This window comes from Lycorma delicatula, chromosome 12 (genome assembly GCF_047948215.1).
Source record: "Lycorma delicatula isolate Av1 chromosome 12, ASM4794821v1, whole genome shotgun sequence".
NCBI lineage: Eukaryota > Metazoa > Arthropoda > Insecta > Hemiptera > Fulgoridae > Lycorma > Lycorma delicatula.
In genome coordinates, this window is record NC_134466.1 from 70303720 (window position 1) to 70331316 (window position 27597).

The 27597-nt window shown below is 32.1% G+C and overlaps 1 protein-coding gene across 1 annotated transcript; it reads left to right on the forward strand.

Annotated features, from left to right (window-relative positions):
• The first annotated feature begins 238 nt into the window (after positions 1-238).
• LOC142333157 (kappaPI-actitoxin-Avd3c-like) lies at positions 239-26838 on the forward strand. The gene is made up of 3 exons (XM_075380102.1): positions 239-419; positions 15133-15205; positions 26193-26838. The coding sequence occupies exons 2-3, from the start codon at positions 15133-15135 to the stop codon at positions 26360-26362; spliced, it is 243 nt and encodes an 80-aa protein (XP_075236217.1). The 5' UTR covers positions 239-419; the 3' UTR covers positions 26363-26838.
• The last annotated feature ends 759 nt before the right edge of the window (positions 26839-27597 follow it).

Here is a 27597-nt window from a genome sequence, read left to right on the forward strand (position 1 = left end):
TACGTATATTTTATGTATGTAAATAGAATATAAAAGAAGTTTAATATAAATAAAAAGCGGTACAAAATTGTTGTTGTACTGTAATGTATAATAAACCGTGAAGAAAACAGCAGAATTCCCTTAGACGATAAAACCACGTCCAAGGTTAGAATTGAAATCAAACGAAGGACTATAACGACGCGTGAATTACACGAAGCAGACGAAAATCGCGCGATTTAACGTCAACCGTAAAAAATCTTGTCAACTATCGACTCGAGTAGCGCGCTCTCTGTTAAGATTAGTACTCTAATGTACTATAAAAGATTCGTTGAATGAATTACAACACACTGTTTACTGCTGTAAAACCGAACGAATCTGACACCTCTTCGTTCATTGTTTTTAGTGTTTTCATATTCAATAACGACTATTTAAACTGAAAGGTAAGAAGTAGCATTTTTAAAATAACAAATTAATTTTATTTTAATGCATTTAATTTATTTTTAAATTAGATTATTTATTTTATTCTTGTTATAATAAAATTAAAAATATAACTAGATACTTTTATCCGGATGAAGTTTTATATTTTATAGTAATTTCTACTTATTTATTCATTTTCTTTTCTTTTTTTTGTTCTATTCAGACAAGTTTATATGAAATTAGCCTACCGATTGAAAAAAAAAACGAGATTCTCAATCTTATAAACCTTCTTTTAAATTTATACTCAAAAAGTAATAGTTTCTCTGTTATTTCAAGCATTACACTTTATCGATTCCTTTTGAATCCTATTATAAGTTATACAATTTAATAGAAAGATTCTTTTTAAGAGAAAATTATAAATTACTTTTTTTTATGTTTACCATTCGATCTTGAATGGTTATAGTGTAATATCATTTTCTAGACTGATATTCTAACATTCAAAAATATTTACGCGCGAAAATCCAAAACCCAAAAAAAATTTAACTAGAAAATTTATTTTTAAAATCATATTCCCGTGTCCCAAAGACCTTAGGTAAGTTCGATAGAATTCTCTTTATCAAGACTAGTTCTTGTTCGTATAAACGTCTTTTTTCAAACAGATTTTCGTATAAGGCCAAAAGATACTTTAATAAAATATAATACATTTAAAATTTTTTTTAAATTTTTTTTTTTTTGAATTAATTAAATATAAAATAATTAAAAAAATAAAAACCGATTTCAAAAAATGATACAAATATTACAAATAATTATATTTTTATTTTTATTAACTAAACTAAAATGTAAAAATATATAAATATAAAACTATTTACAAGTAACTATTTTTGAAGTCGGTGCTAACCAACACAAGTTAAATAAAAATTTATGATCTATAAAAAAACAAATCCTACTTCAAACAATGCAAAATTGGTAATACAAATTTTACTACAATCAACTAAAAATATAATATAAGAATAAAATGAGACTTACAAAAATATGATATGCAAATACTTAATACATGCTTAGTATATATGCCTAAGCGAACTCAAGATGAGGTACGATCGTGAGACGCTCTCTCTTATTCTCTTGAAATCCCGTATTACATGTGGGAATCCCCGTTTAGCTGCTCTGTTGAAATACTAGCTTTAGATAACTTTATGTGTAATTTGTGTTGGCTGGCACCGACTTCAAAAAGTGTTTAATTTGTTTTAAATACTTTTACATTAGTTAATAAATAAAAATATAATTATGTGTAACTTTTTAGTACTGTTATTTGTTGAAGTCGGTTTTTATTTTTATTTTTTATAAATTACTAGCCGCTAGCCCGGCTTCGCCGGACCTCCCAACCAGGGAGTTCGGACGTCTTCTAAACCCCATTTCCCGTTGCTCAGTTGTTTCAGTCGAGCGGGATTTATCTGTGCGTATTCGGTCGCTTTCTAAACGTATTTCCCGTCGCTCAGTTGTTTCAGTCGAACGGGATCGGGCTGTGTGTATTCGGTCGCTTTCCAATCTTGACTGTCTTTCATCTTCAGTCTCTGCCGCACGAACAGTTTTCATCATACGTGCTTTTTTTTGTATTCTCCCGATGGAAGAATGTCTTTTAGGCGCAGTATGATGTTTTGAAAAAAAATCACAGAATTTAAAAGATTGCAGTTAAATATTTTACACTCTTTAAATTAGTAACACACACACACACACACACACATGATAAACAAAAGCAGCTGTTTATTTATGTTTTTAAACAGCCGTAAAAAATTGTAAATGAATGAATCGTAAAAATTACGTATGCATGTGCGCTAAATCGATTGAAACTTAGGAATAACCGTACGTTAAAACCTCAGCCCTTTTCAAAATTAATCGATTCAAAAAAATGTTAGCTAAAAATAAAATATTTCTTGAAAATCAAAGTCATTTTGAAAATTAAATAAGCTTTAAGGAAGAAATAAAGTGTTTTAAATTTTGTTTTTAAAGTTACCGTTATGTCGGAGGTCCAAAAAAATTAGCCTATGTTCACCGCAGGGCTTCAAAGTGTAGGCGTACAAAATTTTAGAGAAATCTGTCCGGTAAATCTCGAGTTAAGCTGGAACAGACAGACAAACAAACATTGATTTTTATATATATAGATTTTATAAAACCTCCTCATTTTGTGTTGTACAAGCGGTCAGTGGCTGAGGCCGTTTGGTTTTTTTTTTGGTATTTTTCCTAAAATTATCATTGGATTTGGTTAAATTTATAAGGGAAAAATCTGAAAGTATACTCTTTCGATTAAAAAAAAAATATCAAAATCGTTTTGCTAACGTCGGAGATATTGCGTAACATACATTAAAACAAAAATTGCTGATCTGATAACTTCCGTTTTTTTAAGTCGGTTAAAAAAATTAGTGTTAAATTTTAAAAAAAAATTATATAAATAATACGAGTATTTTTAGAACTTTTAAATTTCGATTTTTGCGAATTAACTTTCAAATTAAAGGCTAATAGAATGTTGATAATTGTTTTTAATTTGATATCTACTTCAAAATGCAAAACATAAAAACAATTGGAAAAATATAATTATTTTTTTGATATTAATAGTATTCTTTTGAATCGGTTTTATTAAAAATATTTTGAAGACTTTTATTTTAAGTTAATATCGTGAAATATGAATAGATTTTTAATTTTACTGAATCTTGTTTCAAAAATGAGGTATTTCGGAGGAATTTAGTCGCCTAATAATTTAAAAAATTAATTTTCTTAACTTTATACTAAAAAAGGTTTAACTTAGGTTTAACCTTTCAATTTTTATTAAATTATTCTAAAGAACAATTTAGATTCGGAGTAACAGTACAAGGGGAAAAGATAAAGATGATACGATTTGCTGATGATATACTAATTCTAGTCGAGAGTAAAAAGGATTTAGAAGAAACAATGAACGGCATGGATGAAGTCCTACGCAAGAACTATCGCGTGAAAATTAACAAGAACAAAACAAAAGTAATGAAATGTAGTAGAAATAACAAAGATGGACCGCTGAATGTGAAAATAGGAGGAGAAAAGATTATGGAGGTAGAAGAATTTTGTTATTTGGGAAGTAGAATTACTAAAGATGGACGAAGCAGGGGCGATATAAAATGCCGAATAGCACAAGCTAAACGAGCCTTCAGTAAGAAATATAATTTGTTTACATCAAAAATTAATTTAAACGTCAGTAAAAGATTTTTGAAAGTGTATGTTTGGAGCGTAGCTTTACATGGAAGTGAAACTTGGACGATCGGAGTACCTGAGAAGAAAATATTAGAAGCTTTTGAAATGCGGTGCTATAGGAGAATGTTAAAAATCAGACGGGTGGATAAAGTGATAAATGAAAAGGTATTGGGACAAATAGATGAAGAAAGAAGCATTTGGAAAAATATAGTTAAAAGAAGAGACAGACTTATAGGCCACATACTAAGGCTTCCTGGAATAGTCGCTTTAATATTGGAAGGACAGGTAGAAGGGAAAAATTGTGTAGGCAGGCCACGTTTGGAATATGTAAACAAATTGTTAGGGATGTAGGCTGTAGATGGTATACTGAAATGAAACGACTAGCACTAGATAGGGAATCTTGGAGAGCTGCATCAAACCAGTCAAATGACTGAAGACAAAAAAAAAAATCTAATTTTGGTGTAAAATGGACTCGGATCAATCTCTCTTGAATTTTTTGTCTTTTTTCATTTTTATTTTTAATTTCACAAATTAATATTATGCAGGGCCCCAGTTAGTCCTGTATTCTGTCGTCTCCTCCCATAGGTACAACCGCGCTTCGAGGATATTGACGAACGCAATAGAACGTAACCGTTTCTGCCTTCCTGTTTTGATTTTATAATTAACAATCTTTTTCCTCGAAAAGTCTTTTCTTTCCTTTTTAAACATAATCATAATAAATATAACATGCGATAATACTTGTAAATAATGAAATTTTACAGTTGCGATAGAAAAACTTATATTGCTCTCTACAATGTTTTTTTTTTTTTACTTTTAACTTGTTTCGATATTGTATATAGGGGAAAATAGCAACGAGTAAAAAAGTTTTAAATGATGTTTCCTATCAAAAACTGGCAAGAAAAACAAAACCAGTTGGACGCCGTATTATAAAAAGGAAGCCAATGAAAAATTTACTTTAATGTTTTTTTTTCTTTTTCCTGTTTAGCTTCCGGTAATTACTTTTCTGATAATATTTCAGAGGATGAATGAGGTATGAGTGTAAATAAAGTGCAGTCTTGTACAGTCTCAGTTCGACCATTCCTGAGATGTGTGGTTAATTGAAACCCAACCACCAAAAAACACCGGTATCCACGATCTAGTATTCAAATCCGTAAAAATCATTCAATATACTTAAGATTGAAAACTTTTACGAAAGTTTTTAATTCATAAAAACTGTTAAATAATAGTTTTCACGAAGGAAAATAGTTTTAATAAAGCATCTTTCGGTGCTTTAAGGATATAGGTGTATCGATATCCATGTAAAAGTTTCTTTTTTAATGTTTAACTATGAGGTTTTTGTAAAAATACATTAAACTTGAATCGTATTCATCGAAATTTTCAGTCCGGTATTTATTTCCCTTTTTACTTTCGTTACGTAACTTAGGTCATGTATTTAAAATTTTTTATCGACAGAAAAGATCCTAACATAAACGAATAGCAATAATTTTTAAATGTAAAAACTGTACAAAGTATACTAACACATATACTATCCCGGATGTTTTTTTTTTGTCTTCAGTCATTTGACTGGTTTGCATCTCTCCAAGATTCCCTATCTAGTGCTAGTCGTTTCATTTCAGTATACTTCCTACATCCTACATCCTTAACAATTTCTATTACACATTCCAAACGTTGCACAATGTTTTCCTTCTACCTGTCCTCCAATATTAAAAGCCACTATTCCAGGATGCCTTAATATGTGGCCTATAAGTCTGTCTCTTCTGTTAACTATATTTTTCCAAATGCTTCTTTCTTCATCCATTTGCCGGAATTTATTTCATTTGTCACTTTATCTACCCAAATAACAAAATTCTTCTACCTCCGTAATCTTTTCTCCTCCTATTTTCACATTCAGCGGTTCATCTTTGTTATTTCTACTACATTTCATTACTTTTCTTTTGTTCTTGTTTATTTTCATGCGATAGTTCTTACGTAGGACTTTATCTATGCCGTTCATTGTTTCTTCTAAATCCTTTAGAATTACTATATCATCAGCAAATCGTAGCATCTTTATCTTTTCACCTTGTACTGTCACTCCGGATCTAAATTGTTCTTTAACATCATTAACTGCTAGTTCTATGTAAAGATTAAAAAGTAACGGAGATAGGGAACATCCTTGTCGGACTCCCTTTCTTATTACGGCTTCTTTCTTATGTTCTTCAGTTATTACTGTTGCTGTTTGGTTCCTGTAAATGTTACAATTGTTCTTCTATCTTTGTATTTGAAACCTAATTTTTTTTAAATGCTGAACATTTTATTCCAGTCTACGTTATCGAATGCCTTTTCTAGGTCTATAAACGCCAAGTATGTCGGTTTGTTTTTCTTTAATCTTCCTTCTATTATTAATCTGAGGCCTAAAATTGCTTCCCTTGTCCCTAAACTTTTCCTGAAACCAAATTGGTATTCTCCTAACACTTCTTCCACTCTCCTCTCAATTCTTCTGTATAGAATTCTAGTTAAGATTTTTGATGCATGACTAGTTAAACTAATTGTTCTGTATTGTTCACATTTATCTGCCCCTTTCTTCTTTGGTATCCCGGATGAGCGATAGAATATCAGAGGTGGGAGTAAAATATTTGTACTGTTACAAACACTAGGAATATCTACGGTAATAGTTATATAATTCGACATAAAAGAAAGCGGTTTAAATTTCTTTACATCTTGTAGTCGAGCGGCTTATTCTTACATGGTATATTACTGATCGTGTATAGGTGTAAAACTTCATTTAGCGGATGTATTTTACCCTTCTATTATATCCTAAAAAGTAATTATATATGAGTTTTGTTTTATTAGCCTTAATCGAAACAAAAACGTCGAAATTTTATATTCCGTTAATTTACGAAAATCTAATTAATTATTACCACACGTATTTTGCGGTAGACCTTATCATAGGAAAAAGTCTAGAAAGATATTTTATTAGATTGTTTTAAAGGAAAATTATGGTTTTCTTAAAGGAAACTGGAATTTTTAGGGAAATAGATTTCTGTATCGTTATTTATAGATTATTATCGATGAGTTTGATAGTTTCCGTTAAAAATTTTTGTGTGGTTTTTTAATGCTTTCTAATAGATGTTATATATTTTTATGTCGTGTTTGTTATACTTAATCTGATAAGGACACTACAAGACTTCCTTGTACGCCTATTAAATTAAATAATTTTTTGCTGCATTTCATTTAAACTTATTTGATTTGAAAGTGAGATACGATCCTCCAATTCTTTAATAAAGTGGACAGTTACACGATTGCTAAAATATTAGTTTTTATTAACATCAAATATTTATACAATTATTAATTCGAACATCTTACATGAAATATGAGGATAGAGTAAAAGTCCCTTTATTACTCTTTAAATAAATGTAAATCTTATATCTATTAAAATCCTTTGTTGTTTTTTAATGCTATCTAATTGAAGTTATATATTTGTATGCCGTGTTTGTTATACTTAAAAAATCTGATGAGAACACCACATGTCTTACTTGTACGTCTATTTAATTAAAAATACAATTTTTTTTAAAATGAAAAGTACATGAAATTTTATTTCGTTAATAACTTCTTAACAAAAGTAATGAAATGTAGTACAAAAGACAAAGATGGACCACTGAATGTGAAAATAGGAGGAGAAAAGATAATGGAGGTAAAAGAATTTTGTTATTTGGGAAGTAGAATTACTAAAGATGGACGAAGCAGGAGGGATATAAAATGCAGAATAGCACAAGCGAAACGAACCTTCGGTAAGAAATATAATTTTTTTACATCAAAAATTAATTTAAATGTCAGGAACAGATTTTTGAAAGTATATGTTTGGAGCGTAGCTTTATATGGAAGTGAAACTTGGACGATCGGAGTATCAGAGAAGAAAAGATTTGAAGCTTTTGAAATACGGTGCTATAAGAGAATGTTAAAAATCAGATGGGTGGATAAAGTGGCAAATGAAGAGGTATTGCGGCAAATAGATGAAGAAAGAAGCGTTTGGAAAAATATAGTTAAAAGAAGAGACAGACTTATAGGCCACATACTAAGACATACTGGAATAGTCGCTTTAATATTGGAAGGACAGGTAGAAGGGAAAAATTGTGTAGGCAGGCCACGTTTGGAATATGTAAAACAAATTGTTAGGGATGTAGGATGTAGAGGGTATACTGAAATGAAACGACTAGCACTAGATAGGGAATCTTGGAGAGCTGCATCAAATCAGTCAAATGACTGAACACAAAAAAAAAAAAATAACTTCTGATATTTTTTCATATTATTTTTTTTATTGTTATTATTGAATTATTATTTACAGTAAAAATGTTTTTACAATCAGAGGTTAATAATTATTAATAAATCAATGTATTTCAATTAAAAAACAAAAGTTTAAAAAAAAGGGACAAGATGTCTGATTCGAACCGATTTGCCGTCCCCTTGTAAGACCAAATATTTTATTAATTAAGATTTCATTTTGCTATAACTCTGGAACCCATGAAAATAATCACTTATGATACATCGTTGAAAAGATCTCAATGAGAGCTTATTACTGCAGTTAAGAAAAACTCCAAAATCCAAATTTCTTTTGGATTCTGGGTTTTTTGGACACTTTTGGTTCAGTCGATTGCAATCAAAATGCGAGGACACAACTAGATGTTATAACAGTCCTAAATCCAAAATTTCAATATCCTACACATAATTATTTTTGAGTTATGTGATATACATTCGTACATACAGTGACGTCACGCTGGAACTAGTCAAAATGGATTCAGGGATGGTCAAAATGGATTTTAAATTTGAAAAACCGTATTTTTTCGCGATCACAATACTTCCTTTACTTCGTACAAGGAAGTAAAAGCAATTACTTAAATAAAATAATTTTTAAAGTAAATAAACTGACTTTTAAAGGAAAAATCATTGAATAATATTAAGGTCGATTTATAAAATTCCGATCTTGTGCGGAATAAATTCTTTCTGTCAAATTTCTTATCCGCGAACTACAACAAACGACAGCTAAAAACTATTTGGCGGTCTTTCCTGATTTTAAAAAAGGTATACGATTTTGAAATGGACGATCCCTTTTTGAATTATTAAAAGATTTCGGCACGGATGATAAAACCAGAAATATACATACAAAAATACTAATGAATAAAACAAATCTAAAGTTTAATTTTCAGGCGAAATTTCTAATCCTTTCCATATAAAAACACGAGTAAGAAAGGGTTTACAGACTTTCATCGATGCGTTGCAATTGTGTCTTACAAAAAATTATCCCCGAGTTGAAAAATAGATGCGAAGAACAAACCAGTACTCCGTTAAAAGTCGTTACAAAAATATGATACACGGTTATCGGCAGTCTCTCTTTAGCAAAAGATTAGATTATTTTCTCGGACGATCTCAAAAAAGCAACAGTTAAAATAAGCATATTACAAAAATATCAGAAAGAACACGGCAACTAGTATCTTTTTAAAAAGCAAGATGTATGATAATTATCATAAATGCTTTGACTTTTTTTAAAACCAGGTATGGAAAATGATAAAAAATAAGACGGTTTAAATATCTCTGAGAAAGTATAGAATAAAAGGGCCAAGAATAAGTAGTCTTAAAAGTCGAGCGAACAAAGTAGAATTGGCCTTTCGTTTAACACAAAACAAATAAAAAATCAAAAAATCGATAAAAATAAATAAATGCAAATAAAGGGGTTTAAATACGGTGATGTCCACAAGAGTTGTGCGCTGCAGAGTGTATGACAGCGATCAACGATGCCTTTTATAAGAAATCCAAAAGATTAAAAAAAAATTTCTAAGGAAAATATTTGATCCTATAAAAAGCGAATATCCCAACCCCGTAGGGGTAAGATACCCCTACGGGGTTGCAACGCAACCCCGTAGGGGTATCTTACGCAACGTAGAAATTCAGACCTACACCCAATTAAGTCGATCAATTTAGGTCATCTAACAACCGGAACGCAACCTCATTCCGATCCGCGCAGGAGCCGGAGACAAACCTCGCACCCCTACCCGGTCCCATCATGGTGTCTCGCGTGGCATTACCAAGTCACGATCACGACCGTCACCGGCGGAGGGAAGCCACGCCCCCCCCCTTCGCGCGGGTTATCATACTCAGGCGGCGCGGCCACCGCCACCAACGGAAGCCCCAATCACAAACAACACCAATATAACCCAGGCACGATGCCGATGCGCCTACCTCCAACAAATCCAATGCCTAAACGGAACCGTAGCCATCCGGGATCCTACCACGATCGAGTACCTCGATTCAACTCCCCCTGCAGACCTACACACCGCAAAAACGCGAAGAAACCTAGCCACTTAATATATATATATGAAGCTAGGAATTCGGGAATTACTTAAGAAAAAACTAAAAAGATAAAAGAGTCGTTGCAATCGCTCATAACATAGCAAAAGTATCTCACATTAAGTCTTGTGATTTTTAGTCTCCAGTGAAATTTCTAGTTTTATACGTTCGAGAAATTGTTTGTTTGTGATTTTGGAATCCATGGGATTCTCAATAGTTTTCGCCAGCACAGCAACTCGAACGCATAGATTTTCCGCCGTTCTGATTTACTGAGAGTCCAGCTCTGACAACCGTATATAGTGATTGGAAAAATTATCGCCTGCACGAGTCTGCATTTTGTGTCCGATCCAGCATCTCTACTTTTCCAAATCTTCTGCATACTAGGTATCGCGATTTGTCCAAGTGCGATACGGCGTATAATTTCAGGTGCCGGATTATGCATCGCGGTTGATGTGGGAAATAAGGAAAATGAAATCTTGAACACATTCAATTTCGTTGCCATTGATTTTTATCTTGACATTGCCAAGATAAATATATAAATATAAACATATGTTTAAACATTGCCATTTAAACATATATATATATATATTTAAAATTTGAAAACAAAATTATACTACATAGAAATACTATATACAAAACCGTCAACTGCATGTTCTTTAATTATCCTATATAAAAGATCAATTTTTTTGGCAGTGTTTTTTAATTTTTAATATTTATCTCTCCGCCTTTCATCCGTAGGTCCCGGGTTCGAATCCCGGTCAGGCATGGCATTTTCACACACGCTACAAATCATTCATCTCATCATCTGACGCAATATCTAACGGTAGTCCCGGAGGTTAAACAAAAAAAAAAAAAATATTTATCTCTTGTTCATTTCTTCTTTAAATCGGGGTTGATTTTAAAAAATCGAAATATTTAAAAAAGGATTGTTATTATTTATTATCTATTTATTTTAAATACAAACCTACAGAAAAAAATTCAGGTGTACGCCAGAAATGAAAATGTAACAAACATACGTTGTGATAAAAATAAGAAAAGGTGTACCAAATGCAAGCATATCATATCTGAATTTGCTCCAAGTTATTTTTAAAAAAATTTCTAAAAGATTTTCTTGAGTTTTCACGTGAAAAATACTTTGAATACAAGAATCAGGTTAAATTATCAAATCCAGTATTAAAAAACCGATACGAAAAATGGTGACAACACAGTTGCACGATAATTCTGCAACTGTGGGTTTTTTCTGATGCACGGCTTAAACACACAAAAACACACAACTAAATTTAAAATATTTATCGTTTCATTTAAACATAATATTTTTTCGTTTATTAAATTCAGTGATTCTAACTAAAGAGCGCGAGCAAACAGTATTTAATTCGCGCGGGTGTGGCGATACTATCGGCGACGGTCGGCACTAACTAAACTAATGTTAGAACAAATTTCGCTTTAGAGTACATAGATCGGAGTAGCTAAACCCACCGGGTTGATCTAGTGGTGAACGTCTTCGCAAAATCAGCCGATTTGGAAGTCGAGAGTTCCAGCGTTCAAGTCCTAATAAAGTCAGTTATTTTTACACGTATTTCAATACTAGATCGTGGATCCCGGTGTTCTTTGGTGGTTGGGTTTCAATTAACCACACATCTCCGGAACGGTCGAACTGAGAGTGTACAAGACTACACTTCATTTACTCATAGATATCATCCTCTGATATTATCTAAACGGTAATTACCGGAGGCTAAACAGGAAAAAGAAAGACCGGTATAGTCACGAGGCTTAACGCACGAGGTACCGAGTCGACCGGGCGTTCGAGTTCAAGACCCCGCCGGACCGAGTTACTTTTTTTACAATTTAAATAGTATTCATTTATTTAATTCTATCGCTTACCTGTGACGTTACAACATAACACACGAGCATAACAATAGCATTTTTTGGAGTGGGGTGCAATTTTTCAAAACTCTTCTTGAAAATAACCGTTAACAAATGTGCCTAAAAAAAATATGACCTTAATTAGGCGAAATCTCGAAGTACTGAGAGTGACCTTGCTCTACAGCCTCACCCCCTTGACCTTTTAAGTTAAAAATTTAATGGCATTAAGGCTCCATATATAGAAGTAATCTGATCAAATATAAAAGCAAGTCTGGTCCAGTAATTCTCAAGATGCGTGATTTAGAGGCTAATACCGAAAACTCAGACGTACATAAGAACATGAAGATTCGGAAAATTTACATCCGGATTTTGGGTTCCTCAGCCGACATCGAAACGTAAAGGTCCTATGAATATCGCATATGCCCGAATTGTACCGATTGCAATACCTTCCTATATAGAGCTATAGCGCTATCTAGACGGGAAAGTAAAAATAAGAATTCAAATTGAATTGAGAATTCTTATTCTTTTTAGTCGACTGTTAAAAGTAGTAAATATTATTTAAGATCGTGAATTAAAAACAATGAGAAATCTCCTACTAATGGATACTTAATGTGCAACACGATACGTAACTTCCTGGTGTGACTCAATTTACAGATATTTAACTTGTAATTCCCCTAAGTAATATTATTGTATGTAACCTTGATAAATTCATTTGTTACTTTGAATAACCTACTGAAATCTGTTATTTATTTTTTATTCACCAGTAACCTTTTATTTACAAGCAACTACATAAATAATTAATTACTGTGATTAGTAATTCTATGAACAATTAATCCTCGCTCTTTTTTACAAAATATAACAAATTTATTTATTAAAAGGAAATTAAGATAAAAGTTCTAAATTAAAATTCAAACACCTACCAGAGATAACTGAAATCATCGTCTGAAAAAGAAACAGTTTGGTCAAGAATCAATAAAATATAACTAACCTATCGATTAATTATGAACACCTGCGCTAAGAAATCGATATCAACGAACTAAGCTAACCAAAGACTTAAACTATAGTCGTTCGTTCGGAGTAGCTGAATGTTTACAAGAAACGTTTAATCGATAAACTAAAACAAAAAATCGAAGAATACTGGATATCATGGAATAAAAGGTTAAACATTTATTTGACTTGACGACGCAATATTTAGTTAGTTGCATTTGTAAATTATTTGCTGCAAAAAACTAACTAGTTGATCACCGGTCCACAACACCTGTAACCTTCCTCGTATTATTTCAATTATACTTTACATTCGGATGTTTTAACTATTATTTTTTTAACTTTCACGGCGTTCGGTGCTTTATAATTTACTTCTACAACTTCTTTACGACATCGCTATTAATTAATTTTATCCATCGGCAGTGAACGCAGTAGATTTTGTTGCGGTTTGACTATCGTAAACTACGCGATATATCGGCCGACCGGTGTAACATTTGTCGACTCTATCGACAGCAGTCCTTTTTTTTTTTGTCTTCAGTCATTTGACTGGTTTGATGCAGCTCTCCAAGATTCCCTATCTAGTGCTAGTCGTTTCATTTCAGTATACCCTTTACATCCTACATCCCTAACAATTTGTTTTACATATTCCAAACGTGGCCTGCCTACACAATTTTTCCCTTCTACCTGTCCTTCCAATATTAAAGCGACTATTCCAGGATGCCTTAGTATGTGGCCTATAAGTCTGTCTCTTCTTTTAACTATATTTTTCCAAATGCTTCTTTCTTCATCTATTTGCCGCAATACCTCTTCATTTGTCACTTTATCCACCCATCTGCTTTTTAACATTCTCCTATAGCACCGCATTTCAAAAGCTTCTAATCTTTTCTTCTCAGATACTCCGATCGTCCAAGTTTCACTTCCATATAAAGCGACGCTCCAAACATATACTTTCAAAAAACTTTTCCTGACGTTTAAATTAATTTTTGATGTAAACAAATTATATTTCTGGCTGAAAGCTCGTTTTGCCTGTGCTATTCGGTATTTTATATCGCTCCTGCTTCGTCCATCTTTAATAATTCTACTTCCCAAATAACAAAATTCTTCACCTCCGTAATCTTTTCTCTTCCTCTTTTTATATTCAGTGGTCCATTACCGTTATTTCTACTACATTTCATTACTTTCGTTTTGTTCTTGTTTATTTTCATGCGGTAGTTCTTGCGTAGGACTTCATCCGTGCCGTTCATTGTTCCTTCTAAATCCTTTTTACTCTCGGCTAGAATTACTATATCAGCAAATCGTAGCATCTTTATCTTTTCACCTTGTACTGTCACTCCGGATCTAAATTGTTCTTTGACATCATTAACAGCTAGTTCTATGTAAAGATAAAAAAGTAACGGGGATAGGGAACATCCTTGTCGGACTCCCTTTCTTATTACGGCTTTTTTCTTATGTTCTCAATTATTACTGTTGCTGTTTGGTTCCTGTAAATGTTAGCAATCGTTCTACTATCTCTGTAATTGAACCCTAAGTTTTTAAAAAGCTGAACATTTTATTCCCGTCTACGTTATCGAATGCCTTTTCTAGGCCTATAAATGCCAAGTATGTTGGTTTGTATTTCTTTAATCTTCCTTCTATTATTAATCTGAGCCCTAAAATTGCTTCCCTTGTCCCTATACTTTTCCTGAAACCAGGTGCTTGATTAGCGACTATCAACTGTCTACTCAAATCGTCCCCTTCTCCTTACTGTCGAATGTTGTCCGACTTTTTGGGACGACAGTAGCAAACTTTCATAAATACAGCGTATAAATTCAGCAGCTTCTTATCTTTTAGAACGTGCGAATAATGCAATTTAAACTCGATTTGGCAGTGTATACTATATACGAGCACCGGTTAGATGGTATTTCAAGAACTCAGTTTAGAATTAAATTCTGCACGTTTAAGTAAGCTTGCGTTCTTCAGTTACTTTATTTATTACTACTTGGGATAGATTTTTATAGCCTACATATTCTGCCGCATCGTGAGATTTAAACCGAAATTCCTCCAAAACAGTGAAAAAAAAAAAACAAAACAGACGGAAAGTTAAAAAGTCAAGCTCCTTTCTTGCCGTTAGAGAAGGAGAAGGGAGTATTTATTGCTTTTAATGTCATTTCAACCTTTACTGTAATAAATATTTAAAATTTACAATATAACGCAATAAATTTGTCATTATTGTAACAGCCAGTTTATGACCGACATCTTTATAACGCGAGCCTATCTCCTGCAACCGCATATGAATCGCTCGTATATGAAAATATATCGTAAATTATTTGTCAGATTTTATTTCATTAAATAGTTTTGTTATTATTTTTACAGATGTTCAAAAAAGGAATTCCGTTCATATTCTGTGTTCTCATATTAATTACTGAATTTTATTCGAACGTTGAAAGTAAGTTAATTTTATATTTTTAAGTAAAATACATTTTTTTTACGATTGTTTATTTTTAAGATTTTAGATGTTGAAAATCAAGAAATAAATATTGTTTTGTATTTTAACTTAAGTCCTTAATTATAGTATAACGCATAAGGGTGATACGAGGTACAAGTCGTTTGTAAAACCGACAGTTAAGGTAAGATGTATGCCGTGCCAGTCTTAAGAAAACTGAGGAGCAAAGAGGTTTCTCAAATTCCTTTTACACTAATCCAAAGATATTGTCGCATATCGGCTTTGAAAATCCGTCGAAATTCAGGTAATATTTGGCCCTTAAAATGATGCCATCAGTTTAATCGTCGTAGGGAGTGGTTGTATAATGAACATTGTATTATTCTCAGAGTCATCGACTTTGACCGGTACCCCACGTGCTTTACATGTCACAACCGTAAGAAAGATAATCTCAAGTAATTTAAAATAAAAGATTAATATTATTGAAACAATGCGTTATCTAAAATTCCGCAAGAGAAATTTACCTATTTTATGATGTCACTTTTTACTAGGTATACTTTCTATAAATAAGCAGACTTAATTCTAGATTATGTAGGTATAGATTAAACTGGTTTATAGCTAATCTGAGAACAGTGAAAAAAAATATATATATATATATATATGAATATTAACTTAAATGTAATATATTTAAGTTTATTTTCCTCTTGATTGGAAATTAAATACAATAAAAAAACATTTTACTTAAAAATATTACCTTTATTAATTTCTTAGGTTATATAAAGAAATAATTATTTAAGATAAGAAAAGTCTGGTACGAGTAGGGAATCTATTACACCAGGAATGGGGATAAAATATTGTTTTCTAGGATGGGTAGACCGGTTAATTTCTTAGTATATAAGAGAATTTTGTATGAATATGTATTGTCACCTGAGGAAACTTAGAGAATTCTAAGTGAATCGTTGTGTATTTTATAGGTTTGTATAATTGATTGGCTAACCCGATAAATAAATTTATTAATCAATTTTTTACCCAAAATAATTAACAATTTAATCGCACAAACACGGTTAGGAGTTTTTAACAGCAAGATGTGTTTGCGTGATTATTTCAGAGAAAGACATAAAAAACTATTTAGTGAAAATAAAATTTATTTAAATTTCGTGTATTTTTTTTTTATTTAAACAGAAATTTTTACAATCGATACCTGAAAAAACAAATATATAAAATTCTAATATCAACATTCCATCGATTTTATTATAAACTTTTTTTAATGAAAAATAAGGAAAAGTAATCTTGCCTAAGAATTATTGGAATTAGTTTTATTTTTAATATTTTTACATAGAACTAATCATTCAGATTACTGAAGAAATTAAATTTAATAAAGAAACATATACAGAAACAAAAAAAAAAAATTAAGTATTACATTTAAAGAATATACAAATATTAACCGTAAAATCAGTAAATATACCTTTAATTATTGGCATAAAAAGCATTAGCCGTTTTAGTAAAACAATGAAGTTATAAGTTGAGTTTTCAAATAACTTTAATAAAAATAAAAAAAAATGTCCGTTTTAATACAATATAACGTAAGAAGACCGGCGTAATGGACCTGAGTAACGGAATGCTGCCAATTAAGAAAAAAATAGTAGAAAATATAATAATAGGAGGAATCCAGAAAGGGGCTAAAAGAAATCCTTTTAGTAAAAGTAACAAATCCGTTTAACAATCGTCCTTTGTAATACTGCTCGCTGGTATATAAAGATATACCATAAATACTAGCAGACCCGGCAATCTTCGCTATTGCTAGATTTGAGTATATATATATATATATATATATATATATATATATATATTAAATGAATACAATTGAAAGTTTGTTAAAACATTAAAAAAATGAACACTATAGAACATTACAAAATTTAACCTTTCACTTAATCTCTTTTTTCCAATTTCCCTTCTTCTCTTTCAACTCTTTTCTCCTTTTACCTTTTCCCTTCTCTTTTTTCCTATTTCCCTGTTATTTTTTTCTTTTCCCCATTTCCCCTCTTTCCTTTTAAATCGGACCAATAGCGTAAATCGGTCTAGTAGTTTTTTTAGTCTATAGCGGACACACATATGAACATTGCCTTTTATATCTATAGAAAAAGAAAGTCAGTTTATTTCTTTCTTTGTTTCGTAAAATATCTCGACACAGACGCTACCTAGCGGGTATAGTATTTGCAAAAATTTCTCTTTTCGCATAACTAATATGTATTCTGAATATGAGCCAGACGAAGATCGGTCCATAGATACAATTTTTCCAAATATTTCAACCCCAGTGCCACCTATATCTTTATAGATCCCGTTTATTATATCTTTATAGATGTTCCGTAAGAAGAGTTACCGGACCAGGGTAGGAATTTGATGGGAATATGTGAGGGTGGACGATCGTTCTCACGCTCAACTGGGGTCTGGTCCTCCAGGTAAACAAATAGGTAAATACTTCGGGGAAGATCAGTTGACGGTCGGTCTGCGAGGAGAGTTCTTTGAGATAATGCTATGATAGAGGAGTTATTATGCGAGTTTGAAGCGAGAGTATTCTCCAAGGAAGTCACTGAAGGAGCAAATTTCTAGTGAATTAAGTTCGACGCGATTAAGGTGACGTCACAAGTAATTCCAGTACACGAAAACAAGAAACGGTTCGACGAGTTACTGTAAGACTATAAGTGTAAGAGATAATGTACTAAATTTCATTCATAAATTGTTAGGGTAGTTTTATTTGTGAACAGCAAAGGTATTTGTAGGGAAAGAACTTTATACTTGTCTTATCTATTGTACTACTGTTGTTAATACAAGGCTAGCGGTTAAAAGTGTTAAGACTAGCGATCATGCTAATGTCTTTCGTCACTGGAACTGAATTCTGTTTTTCAGTATTTAACTACCTGTAAATAAATCCTGACGATTACTTTAAATTATGTTTTGTATGTAATCACTATTTGTTATTATTATTGTGGTTGTGATTACTATGATTATTATTTGTTCATTATTGTGAGTCGGTTATTACTGTCGTTTATTATTCTAATTGTCATTGTTATTATTGATTTTTCTTGTTTTACTTATGTTTTTATACCAATAAATTGTAATTATATAAACATTTTCAATGGTCAATCTCTCAATATCCTGATCGAGACGCGAACACGCGGCAATAGTAATGCCAAAGTATACGAGTATGAACTAAAATATATGATGTACTGAAGACCGCATTCAAACGTTGCAAGTACACCATTTTTTCACGAGTAATGAATATTTTATACCTAGAATGGAAGAAGTACAGCGTGAACAACATAAAACCGAGCCCATAATGAAACCGCTACCCAACACTATTTATGAAAGACTCTCGCACAACTAGTGGATGTATATGTTAATATCGATTGATGCTGCCGTTTGTCAGGTGGTTACTTGTCAGTGAAGTGTACATTTGTTGCAGTGTAGTATTGTGAGTGCAGTTGTGTTTGTGTAAAATGCCTTATTCAATCCAGGAGAAGGTAGCTATAGTTGAGGCCTATATTCGTTCTGGATCGTCTGAAGAATCGCGCCAAGTATTCGCAGAAAAATTTCTGAATGCCTGTTTCCCAGCGAAGAGTAGCATACACGATTTAATTAAAAAATGGTGTACGACAGGTTCGGTTTCAAATGCAAAATGAAATAGGCAACCTTTCTTTAGAGCTCCATAGACCATTGTCGATATCGAAAGGAGAATTACTGCCGGTCCAAAAAAAATCACTACGCAAGTTTTCACAACAATATAGTGTTAAATGCACATTTTGTCGTAAAATTCTTCATAAATTAAAATTAAAACCGTACCGCGTTACAACTGTACAACAACTGAAGGAGACAGACAAACCGAAACGACTTGATTATTGCAACCTGCTTCTCAAAAACATTGATGGTGGATAGGAAGACCCGACGTCTTATTTCATGCCAGACGAGGCACGGTTTCATTTTATCCGGCCATGTTAATTCGCATAACACCCCGTATTGTACGACGAGTATTTCACGAGATATTCGAGCATCCACTTCACGAAGAGAAATTTTATGTTTGGTGTACCATTTTCGGTAATCGTTTAGTGCGGGACCAATATGTTTTTGACCGGACTGTCAATACACAAGTTTCGAAAAATTCTATGCGCAATTAACCGATAATTGAAAAGAACACAGCTTCTTTCAACAAGACGGAGCAACGTGTCATACATAAAACGTTTCACTGAATCGCGTTCATGCAACTCTCACAAACGAACGAGCTGTCAGCAGAGGACGATGGCCTTCACGTTCTCCAGAGTTGCGATATTTTCCTTTGGGAATATTTAGAGAGAGTATGCATTTAATCCCCACAATATTGATGAACTGAAGGTGAACATTCAATGAGAAATCAACGCAATCGGCAACAATATTTTGCCTCAGATGACTCTCAATATGATCAGTCGAGCAGAAAGTACATCGATGCCCAGGATGGTCGTTTTGAACATCTTTTGTTAACAATAAGGTAAATACTAGTAAATGCAACATTTAAATTACGTTTTACGTTCTTCTTATTTAATTTATCCATATCAATCATAAAATAAAATTTCATTCCAACATAGCTTACCGATTCTGCAGCGGTTACCGTTATTGGTTCGGTTTTACGTTGCTAACGCTGTACAATAGAACTATAAACAAAATGTTATTTTAGATGAAATAAAAGTAAGAAAAATGACTCCAAAACTATTTACAAAAAATTAAAAAGTATATCTATATTTCGATTGTTATACGAGTATAATCATTACCGGTTAACAGTGGATAATTATCAAAGATAAATATGAATTAAAAAGAACTTAAATCTATATATATAAAAATGAATATTGTCTGTCCGTATGTCTTTTATACCTTCCTAAACCGTTCATCCGATTGCGATGAAACTTTGGTAAGTTATTGTGCGCACGCCCGCAAAGTTTTCTGAATTAGTTTGGACCCGCTAGGTGGCGTTGGGGGTCGAGATATTTTGAAAAATTGTATTATCATCCGATTTGGCTCATGTTCAGAATATGTGTTACTTACATGAAAAGAAATTTCATGTAAGTAACATGAAATTATTGGGAGAAACAATACTGAGATCTGAATTTAAGAGAGCATTAAAAGATTTAAATGGCAGAAATGCTCCTGGAATAGACGGAATACCTGTAGAATTATTGCGCAGTGCAGGTGAGGAAGCGATTGATAGATTATACAAACCGGTGTGTAATATTTATCAAAAAGGAGAATTTCCGTCAGACTTCAAAAAAAGTGTTATAGTTATGATACCAAAGAAAGCAGGGGCAGATAAATGTGAAGAACCAGACCCGCTAGGTGGCGCTGGAGTTCAGATATTTGAAAAATTGTATTTATGGACCGATGTACCTCATATTCAGAATACATATTAGTTATGCGAAAAGAGAAATTTTTGTAAAAACTATACCCGCTAAGTGGCGCCGGTGTCGAGATATTTACGAAACAAAGAAAGAAATAAACAGACTTTCTTTTTCTATAGATATAAAAGGCAATGTTCATATGTGTCCGCTATAGACTAAAAAACTACTAGACCGATTTACGCTACTGGTCCGATTTAAAAGGAAAGAGGGGAAATGGGGAAAAGAAAAAAGAACAGGGAAATAGGGGAAAAGAGATAAAGTGAAAGGTTAAATTTCATGAAGTTCCGTAATGTTAATCTTTTTAATGTTTTACCAAACGTTCAATTGTATTCATTTAATATATATATATATATGTATGTATATATATATACTCAAATCTAGCAATAGCCGGAAACATTGTCGGGTCTGCTAGTATTAAAATAAAAATAATAATTATAATACTTATGAACCGTTACAAAAACATTAAAATAAAACTAATGAACAAATAAACTATTAACCACAAAATGATAAATATATCTTTCTTTAGACAGCCCAAGTCAAAAATAAAAGTTAATTGAAATAATCTAAATCCACACCTCTTATAGAAGATAAGATAAAAGTTTATCTTAAGAAATATATGTAGCATTAACACTCAATTATCAAAGAAGTATCTCCTACGTTAAAATTTTGATGAAATAAATGTTTAATATTCTTATAATAGGTTGTACGATGTTGATTATCGTCATTCTTAAATATTCGATTTTGTCTGTCATTATTAATAAAGAAAGTTTCCCGACTATCTAATAGCTGTTTACTACAGACTTTGATTCTAATAAACGTATTTTAAACAAATATCTAACCATGTCAAACGTTGATTTCTGTGGCCTACTTCTTTATTTTAGTTTACCCAAAATTATTGTCGCGTGTTCGCGGCTCGACCAGGATACTGAGAGACTAACAAACAAATACAAATGTTTATATAAATATTATTCGATACTCTAAGAACATAGGAAATAAAATAAATAAATAATAATGACAATAATAATTAATTACATACAAAATACTATTTCAAGGACAGGATTTATTCAACGATAGTTAAACCAGAATAGAGTCCCGTCGATAAAAGACATTCCAATGACCGCTAATATCAATACGTAATTTACACAAATCTACATTTCATTCAATTCATTCTCTACGCGTACCTTTGGTGTTGACAAATAAAACTACCTTACAATTTACGAATGATTTTAATACTGTCACTTTTACTTATCATCTGCCGATAACTCACCGAACAAGTTCCTGCGTTCACCAACTGTCCACACTGGAATGCTTGTGACGTACCCCTTACTCGTTGTTACTATACGCTGACTGATAACGGCGTCTCACAATCGCGTCGAACACACCTCGCTTCGTACAGACTCTTTTCCCTGGCGCGAAACTATACCCTGACCTGCACAACTGCCTCATTTCTTAACTGTTGTAGCGTGAGAATTATCCCTTACATTTTCCCATAAATGTCTATTCCGGTCCAGGTTAACCCTTGGTGTACCATTGATAGTATTACAAAAGATGTTAAACGGACCTGTTAGCCTGAGAAAAGGATCTTTCTTAGTATCCTTCTGGATTCCTTACATTAATATTTTCTCATTCTTTCTTGTTAATCGGAAGGAATACGTTATCCAGGTCTGTTTTACTGACCCTCACGGTATGAGAGGGAGGGACGCGGCGGTTTGCCGGCTGCGCGCAAGGCGTAGCCGGAAACCTAGAGTAGAGACGGGAAGGGTAGCCTCTCAGCGGAGGGGTGCAGTGGTCGTCCAGAAGGGAGGGCTACTGCATCTTGATGAAACTGAGAGGACCCCGATGGGACGCCACGAAGAAGAAGGCAAGTCAGGGGAGGGGGGCAATCGACTGCCACGACACTCCGACATTCCTGCGCATAGCAGGGGTTGTACATACCATATGGCTTAGATCCGGCCCCTGCACGATAGGAGGGGAGGTTTTCTAGCAGGTGAGAGCCCCGCACTGCCGTCAGTGCAGGCTTGATGGCGACTGGCAGAGCTTTTTCCTCCCCCTACAGAAAAAAAAATATATATATACTTCATAAGTACGGTTTATTTGTCAATTACTATTGTTTATTCCTTTGTTTTTTTATTTATTTATTTTTTCATTTAGTTTTTATAGAAGCTTTTTTTAAATAAATTTAAAGAACTTGATCAACCTAAGTACAGAACAATAAATAAAAAAATAATTAGGATGACACTTACCTTATTTTATCATATATATAAAAACGTTTTCGCAAATTTCTTGCATCAGTTATAATACATTTTTTTTTTTAAAATTGTTCACATCAAATTACATATTACACATAAACATTATCAAGAATAATTTTTTTTTTCTTTTTTATAACATACAATAAAAACTGTCAATTTTTTTTTTTTAAATATAAACTGTAAAAATTAATAATCTAAAAAAAATTGAAATTAAAATTAAATAGATTTTAACATTTAAAATCAAAAATTACAGATATAGAAATACGACATCGATTGATAAAAATATTAAAATTAAATAATAAATAAATTGGTTAAAATAGAAGAAAAAATGTACATGTTGTCTGGTTAGCCATGTTACATTACTGTACAGATTTGAAATAGATTGACTTGTACATTAACAATGTCTTTTACTGCGGCTTTTATAACAGTGTCATCCTCATACTCTGTTAGTAGGTTCAAGATCAAGTTAAAGTAGATCAAGTAAGTTATAGTAGATCAAGTTAAATCTACTTTTATATTTATATATATAAAATCTCTCAAAAATGTATAAACCCCTATTACTTGCATTTATATTATATTTTTTGATTTATAATATTTCCAAAATTGTTTGAATATCGAATATTTATTATTAATGAGATAGTCAGAAACATTAGAGAAACCGTTTTACATATTTGTAATATCTAAAATGTTCAAAACTAGTTTTCAAAGATCAATAGTTTTTCCTGTACAAATATGGCACAGTCATTACATTTTATTTTATAAATTCCACCCAAATTGTATAAACCATGTGAATCAGTATGTTTACTGTTTTGTTAAATGTTTTATTATATAGTTATTTGTCAGGTACGCAGGCTTAAATTTATTTTTATCATAAACCTTTGTTATATTTTCAACAATATTATCAGTAAATATATATATATATATATATATATATATATATATTTTTTTTTTAAATATTCACTATCTATTTGTTGGGTGTCATTTATTGGTATTAAACATGTATTATTGTTAATTTTTTATATATGTTTTTGTGTATGTTATCAACTAAAAATTCACTACAACCATTATATATAGATATTTGTTTAAATAGATATATGTATGAATTTTGTGTGACCACGGATGATGAATATCTATCTATTGTGGTTTTATTGGTTGTGGGTTTCCTATATACTGAAATAATAAATGATTATTTTCATTATTAATTTCGATAATAACAATAATATCGATACTAAAATCTTAGATGTTATATTTTATTATGATATATTATTTTATTTTTATATTATTTATATCAATTTATAACCCGTTATTGTATGTGTTGAATTTGTTCAAAATTATTAGATGTTCATTATATATAATGGGATTATAGACCACAAAAATATCAAATTATCCGGTCCATAATAAGACATCATGGGTATGAGTAATGGCGTAAATAATTCTATTTTCAAACTTCTGTAGATAAATGTCAGACATGATGGCCGACAAAGGAAAACCCATCGGAAAGGTATTTTCCTGAATATAATACTTGTCATCAAATTTCAAACAATTTTGATGGCATACGTTTAACTATAATATTGTTGTAATAGAAACAATAATATTATCAATAAATAAAAGGTCTCCATGATTATCTCCAACTGTTAAGTCTTTTACGAGGGTAAGTCAATTATTATCTGCAATGTAGTTATAAATTTTATTGAAATAAAAATAGGAAACTTACATGAACATCATTTTTCAACATAGTCTCCTTGTATTTCAACACACTTGGTCCATCGTTGCACAAGCTTCCTCATGCCTTCATAAAAGCAGGTTTTCGGTTGAGCTGCGAGCCAGGAGTGCACCGCTTCTTTCACCGTTTTGTCCAAGGTAAATCGACGGCCCCTTAATGTCTCTTTGAGTGGATTAAACAAGTGGTAGTCAGCAAGATCAGGACTATACGGAGGATGAGCTAGTACTTCAAAGTTGAGTTTCTGAAGCGTTTCAGCAGTGTGGACAGCAGTATGTGGACGGGCATTGTCGTGTAACAACACAACACCTTTCGACAGCACTCCTCGGCGTTTGCTTCGAATTGCAGGCTTCAGCTTGGCAATAAGCATCTCACTGTAATGCGCACTGTTTATTGTTGTGCCCCTTTCCTCATAATGTTCCAGTACTGGGCCTTGTGAGTCCCAAAAAACCGTAAGCATCAGTTTTCCTGCGAACGGTTGGGTCTTGAACTTTTTTTTGCAAGGTGAATTTGGATGTTTCCATTCCATACTCTGCCGTTTACTCTCCGGCTCATAATGATGGATCCATGTTTCTTCACCGGTGATGATTCTGTCTAAGAAGATGTCCCGTTTGTTACCATAGCGATCCAAATATTTTTAGCAGACATCTAAGCGCGTTTATTTATGTAAACGGTGTTAGTTGTTTTGGGACCCACATTGCACAGACTTTATGAAACCCAAGTCTGTTGTGAATGATTTCGTAGGCAAAACCGTAACTAATTTGCAGTCGATGTGCCACTTCATCGATAGTTACTCGTCTGTCTAAGAAAACCATGTCACGTGCATGCTCAATGTTTTCTTCATTTGTGGCGGTAAACAGTTGTCCAGCTCCTTTGTTGTGCGTAACACTTGTGCGACCGTTTTTGAATTTTTCAATCCGTTCATAGACACTCCATTGCAGCAACACACTATTCCTGTATTCAACCGAAAGTCTTCAATGAATGTCGGCCCCTGATACACCTTCCGACCACAAAAAACAGATCACTGAAAATTGCTCTTCTTTGGTGCAAACAGAAAGCGGAGCAGCCATGGTTAACGGCAGGGCAGCGATAATGGAACTAACCTAGCAGCATCAAACCTGCACAGACATAACAACAGTTAAACCACGCATGCGTCATCTACGCAACACGACAGTACTACCAACATAAACAAAAATATAACTGAATTACAGATAATAATTGACTCACTCTCGTAATTTATTTACAAACGCGAATTGATTTTTTATATTATATTTTTAATCTAAATATACTTTTTAAATAGTAATTGATTTTTAACATTCAAATTTAGATTTTAAGTAATTTTGTGAAAAATTATGCTACAAAATGCAATACGCGCTTAGTTTCAACTTCACTGTTCACCTGATTATAGAGTAAAATAAATAAATTTACTCATAAAATAATTTCACAAAGGACAAGAAATGCACTATTAAAAGGATCATTAGGATCGATACAGAATTTTAAGTGATCATATAAAGAAACCTTGAACATTGTGATTAATGTAAATGAAAAAAGCCTTAATTAACACATTTTATTTACTTCAATTTTTTGACTTTCTTATTTTTTAGCTTTGCAGTATCGTTGCAAACTTCCAATGGATCAAGGTATTTGTAAAGCAGCAATACCTCGTTGGTATTTTAATGGTAGAAGATGTAGACAGTTTATTTATGGAGGATGTCGAGGGAATGAAAATCGATTTGTATCTAAAGCGGAATGTCTACAACAATGCATTTATTAATTAAAACATGTATTTCTATTTTTTAAAACAAAAAAGTATTAACATAAATATTTGTAATAATTAAAAAATAAACCATTTTTTTAGTATTAAAATAAATTGAAAAAAAAAATTGTGGATAAGGAATGCATGAAGAAATTCCCATATTAAGGATCCTATAATTTTATAATTAAAAACTAACAACACTTAATATAGAGAAAAAAATATGATGTAGGCAAGGCTCACATATTAAATATAACATTATTCAAAATAATACGACAGGTGTTCAGATTTATACTTCAAGATAAATCAACCTATTATTGGTAATATGTAGAATACTGAATGTTTTCTGTTATTGAAAAATTTACATAAAAGATCTGGCTGAAAAATATAAGGCACTGATACAAAAAAGATCACTCTGGTTCTCAGATTAATCTAAGAACGCAGGCCTATGTGTAATAAATCCCACTACATGATGTAGGTAGATATATATATATAAATAAAGCATTTGATTTGATAATGAAGAATTCAATAATGTTAAAAATTCTAAAAAAATTTGAAATTAAATGCATGGAAAGAAAAATTATTATAATCTGTACAATAATCAGATAGTAGTTATAACAAAGAAGATTATAAATAAAGGTTAAATAGTTAAAAAAAAATAAGAGACGCATTGTAGTCTGTCCTCATTCAAGATTCAAGAGATGGCTGAAATGTTATACACAATCTCTCATAACTCTAAACTAAACTAATATGGCATAAAAGTACATTTTATTTGGTTCAACAAGTTACATTTATTTTCTACTTAGTCACCGGACATTATAGCAAGACATTTATCCCATTCCTGCAATCAAGAATACTATTCACAACATTCCTTTCTTTGTTTATTCTTTTCTGTGAATTTGTGTGGCACTCACAGCAAATTTTACAGCAGCCCGATCACCCGATAATGTGTTCTACTTATTCTTTGATGTATGCAATGTGACAGTCGTTTTGAAATAATTTATCCGCATCCTTTTGATGCTTTTCATCAGGCACAGAAATCGGTCGATGACTGGTTCAAATTTCAATATTTGCTTTACCGGCTTCTGATGCAGAAAATATATCTCCCACCAACTTGACAACAGTTTCATCAACATAAATGGTTTTTAGATGACGACAATGATGAATGTTACTAGTGTTCACTCTTTTCGCTATTAAAAATTCAATCGTTGAATTTTGTTTTAGACCGCTGATACAGCAGGCATACTAGACTGTGT

Bases quoted from the DNA above. Each gene is read 5' to 3' on its own strand.
- LOC142333157 (XM_075380102.1), top strand. From the start codon at position 15,133: ATGTTCAAAAAAGGAATTCCGTTCATATTCTGTGTTCTCATATTAATT. The intron at 15,206-26,192 runs GTAAGTTAATTT...CTTATTTTTTAG, and splicing joins ATTTTATTCGAACGTTGAAA to CTTTGCAGTATCGTTGCAAA.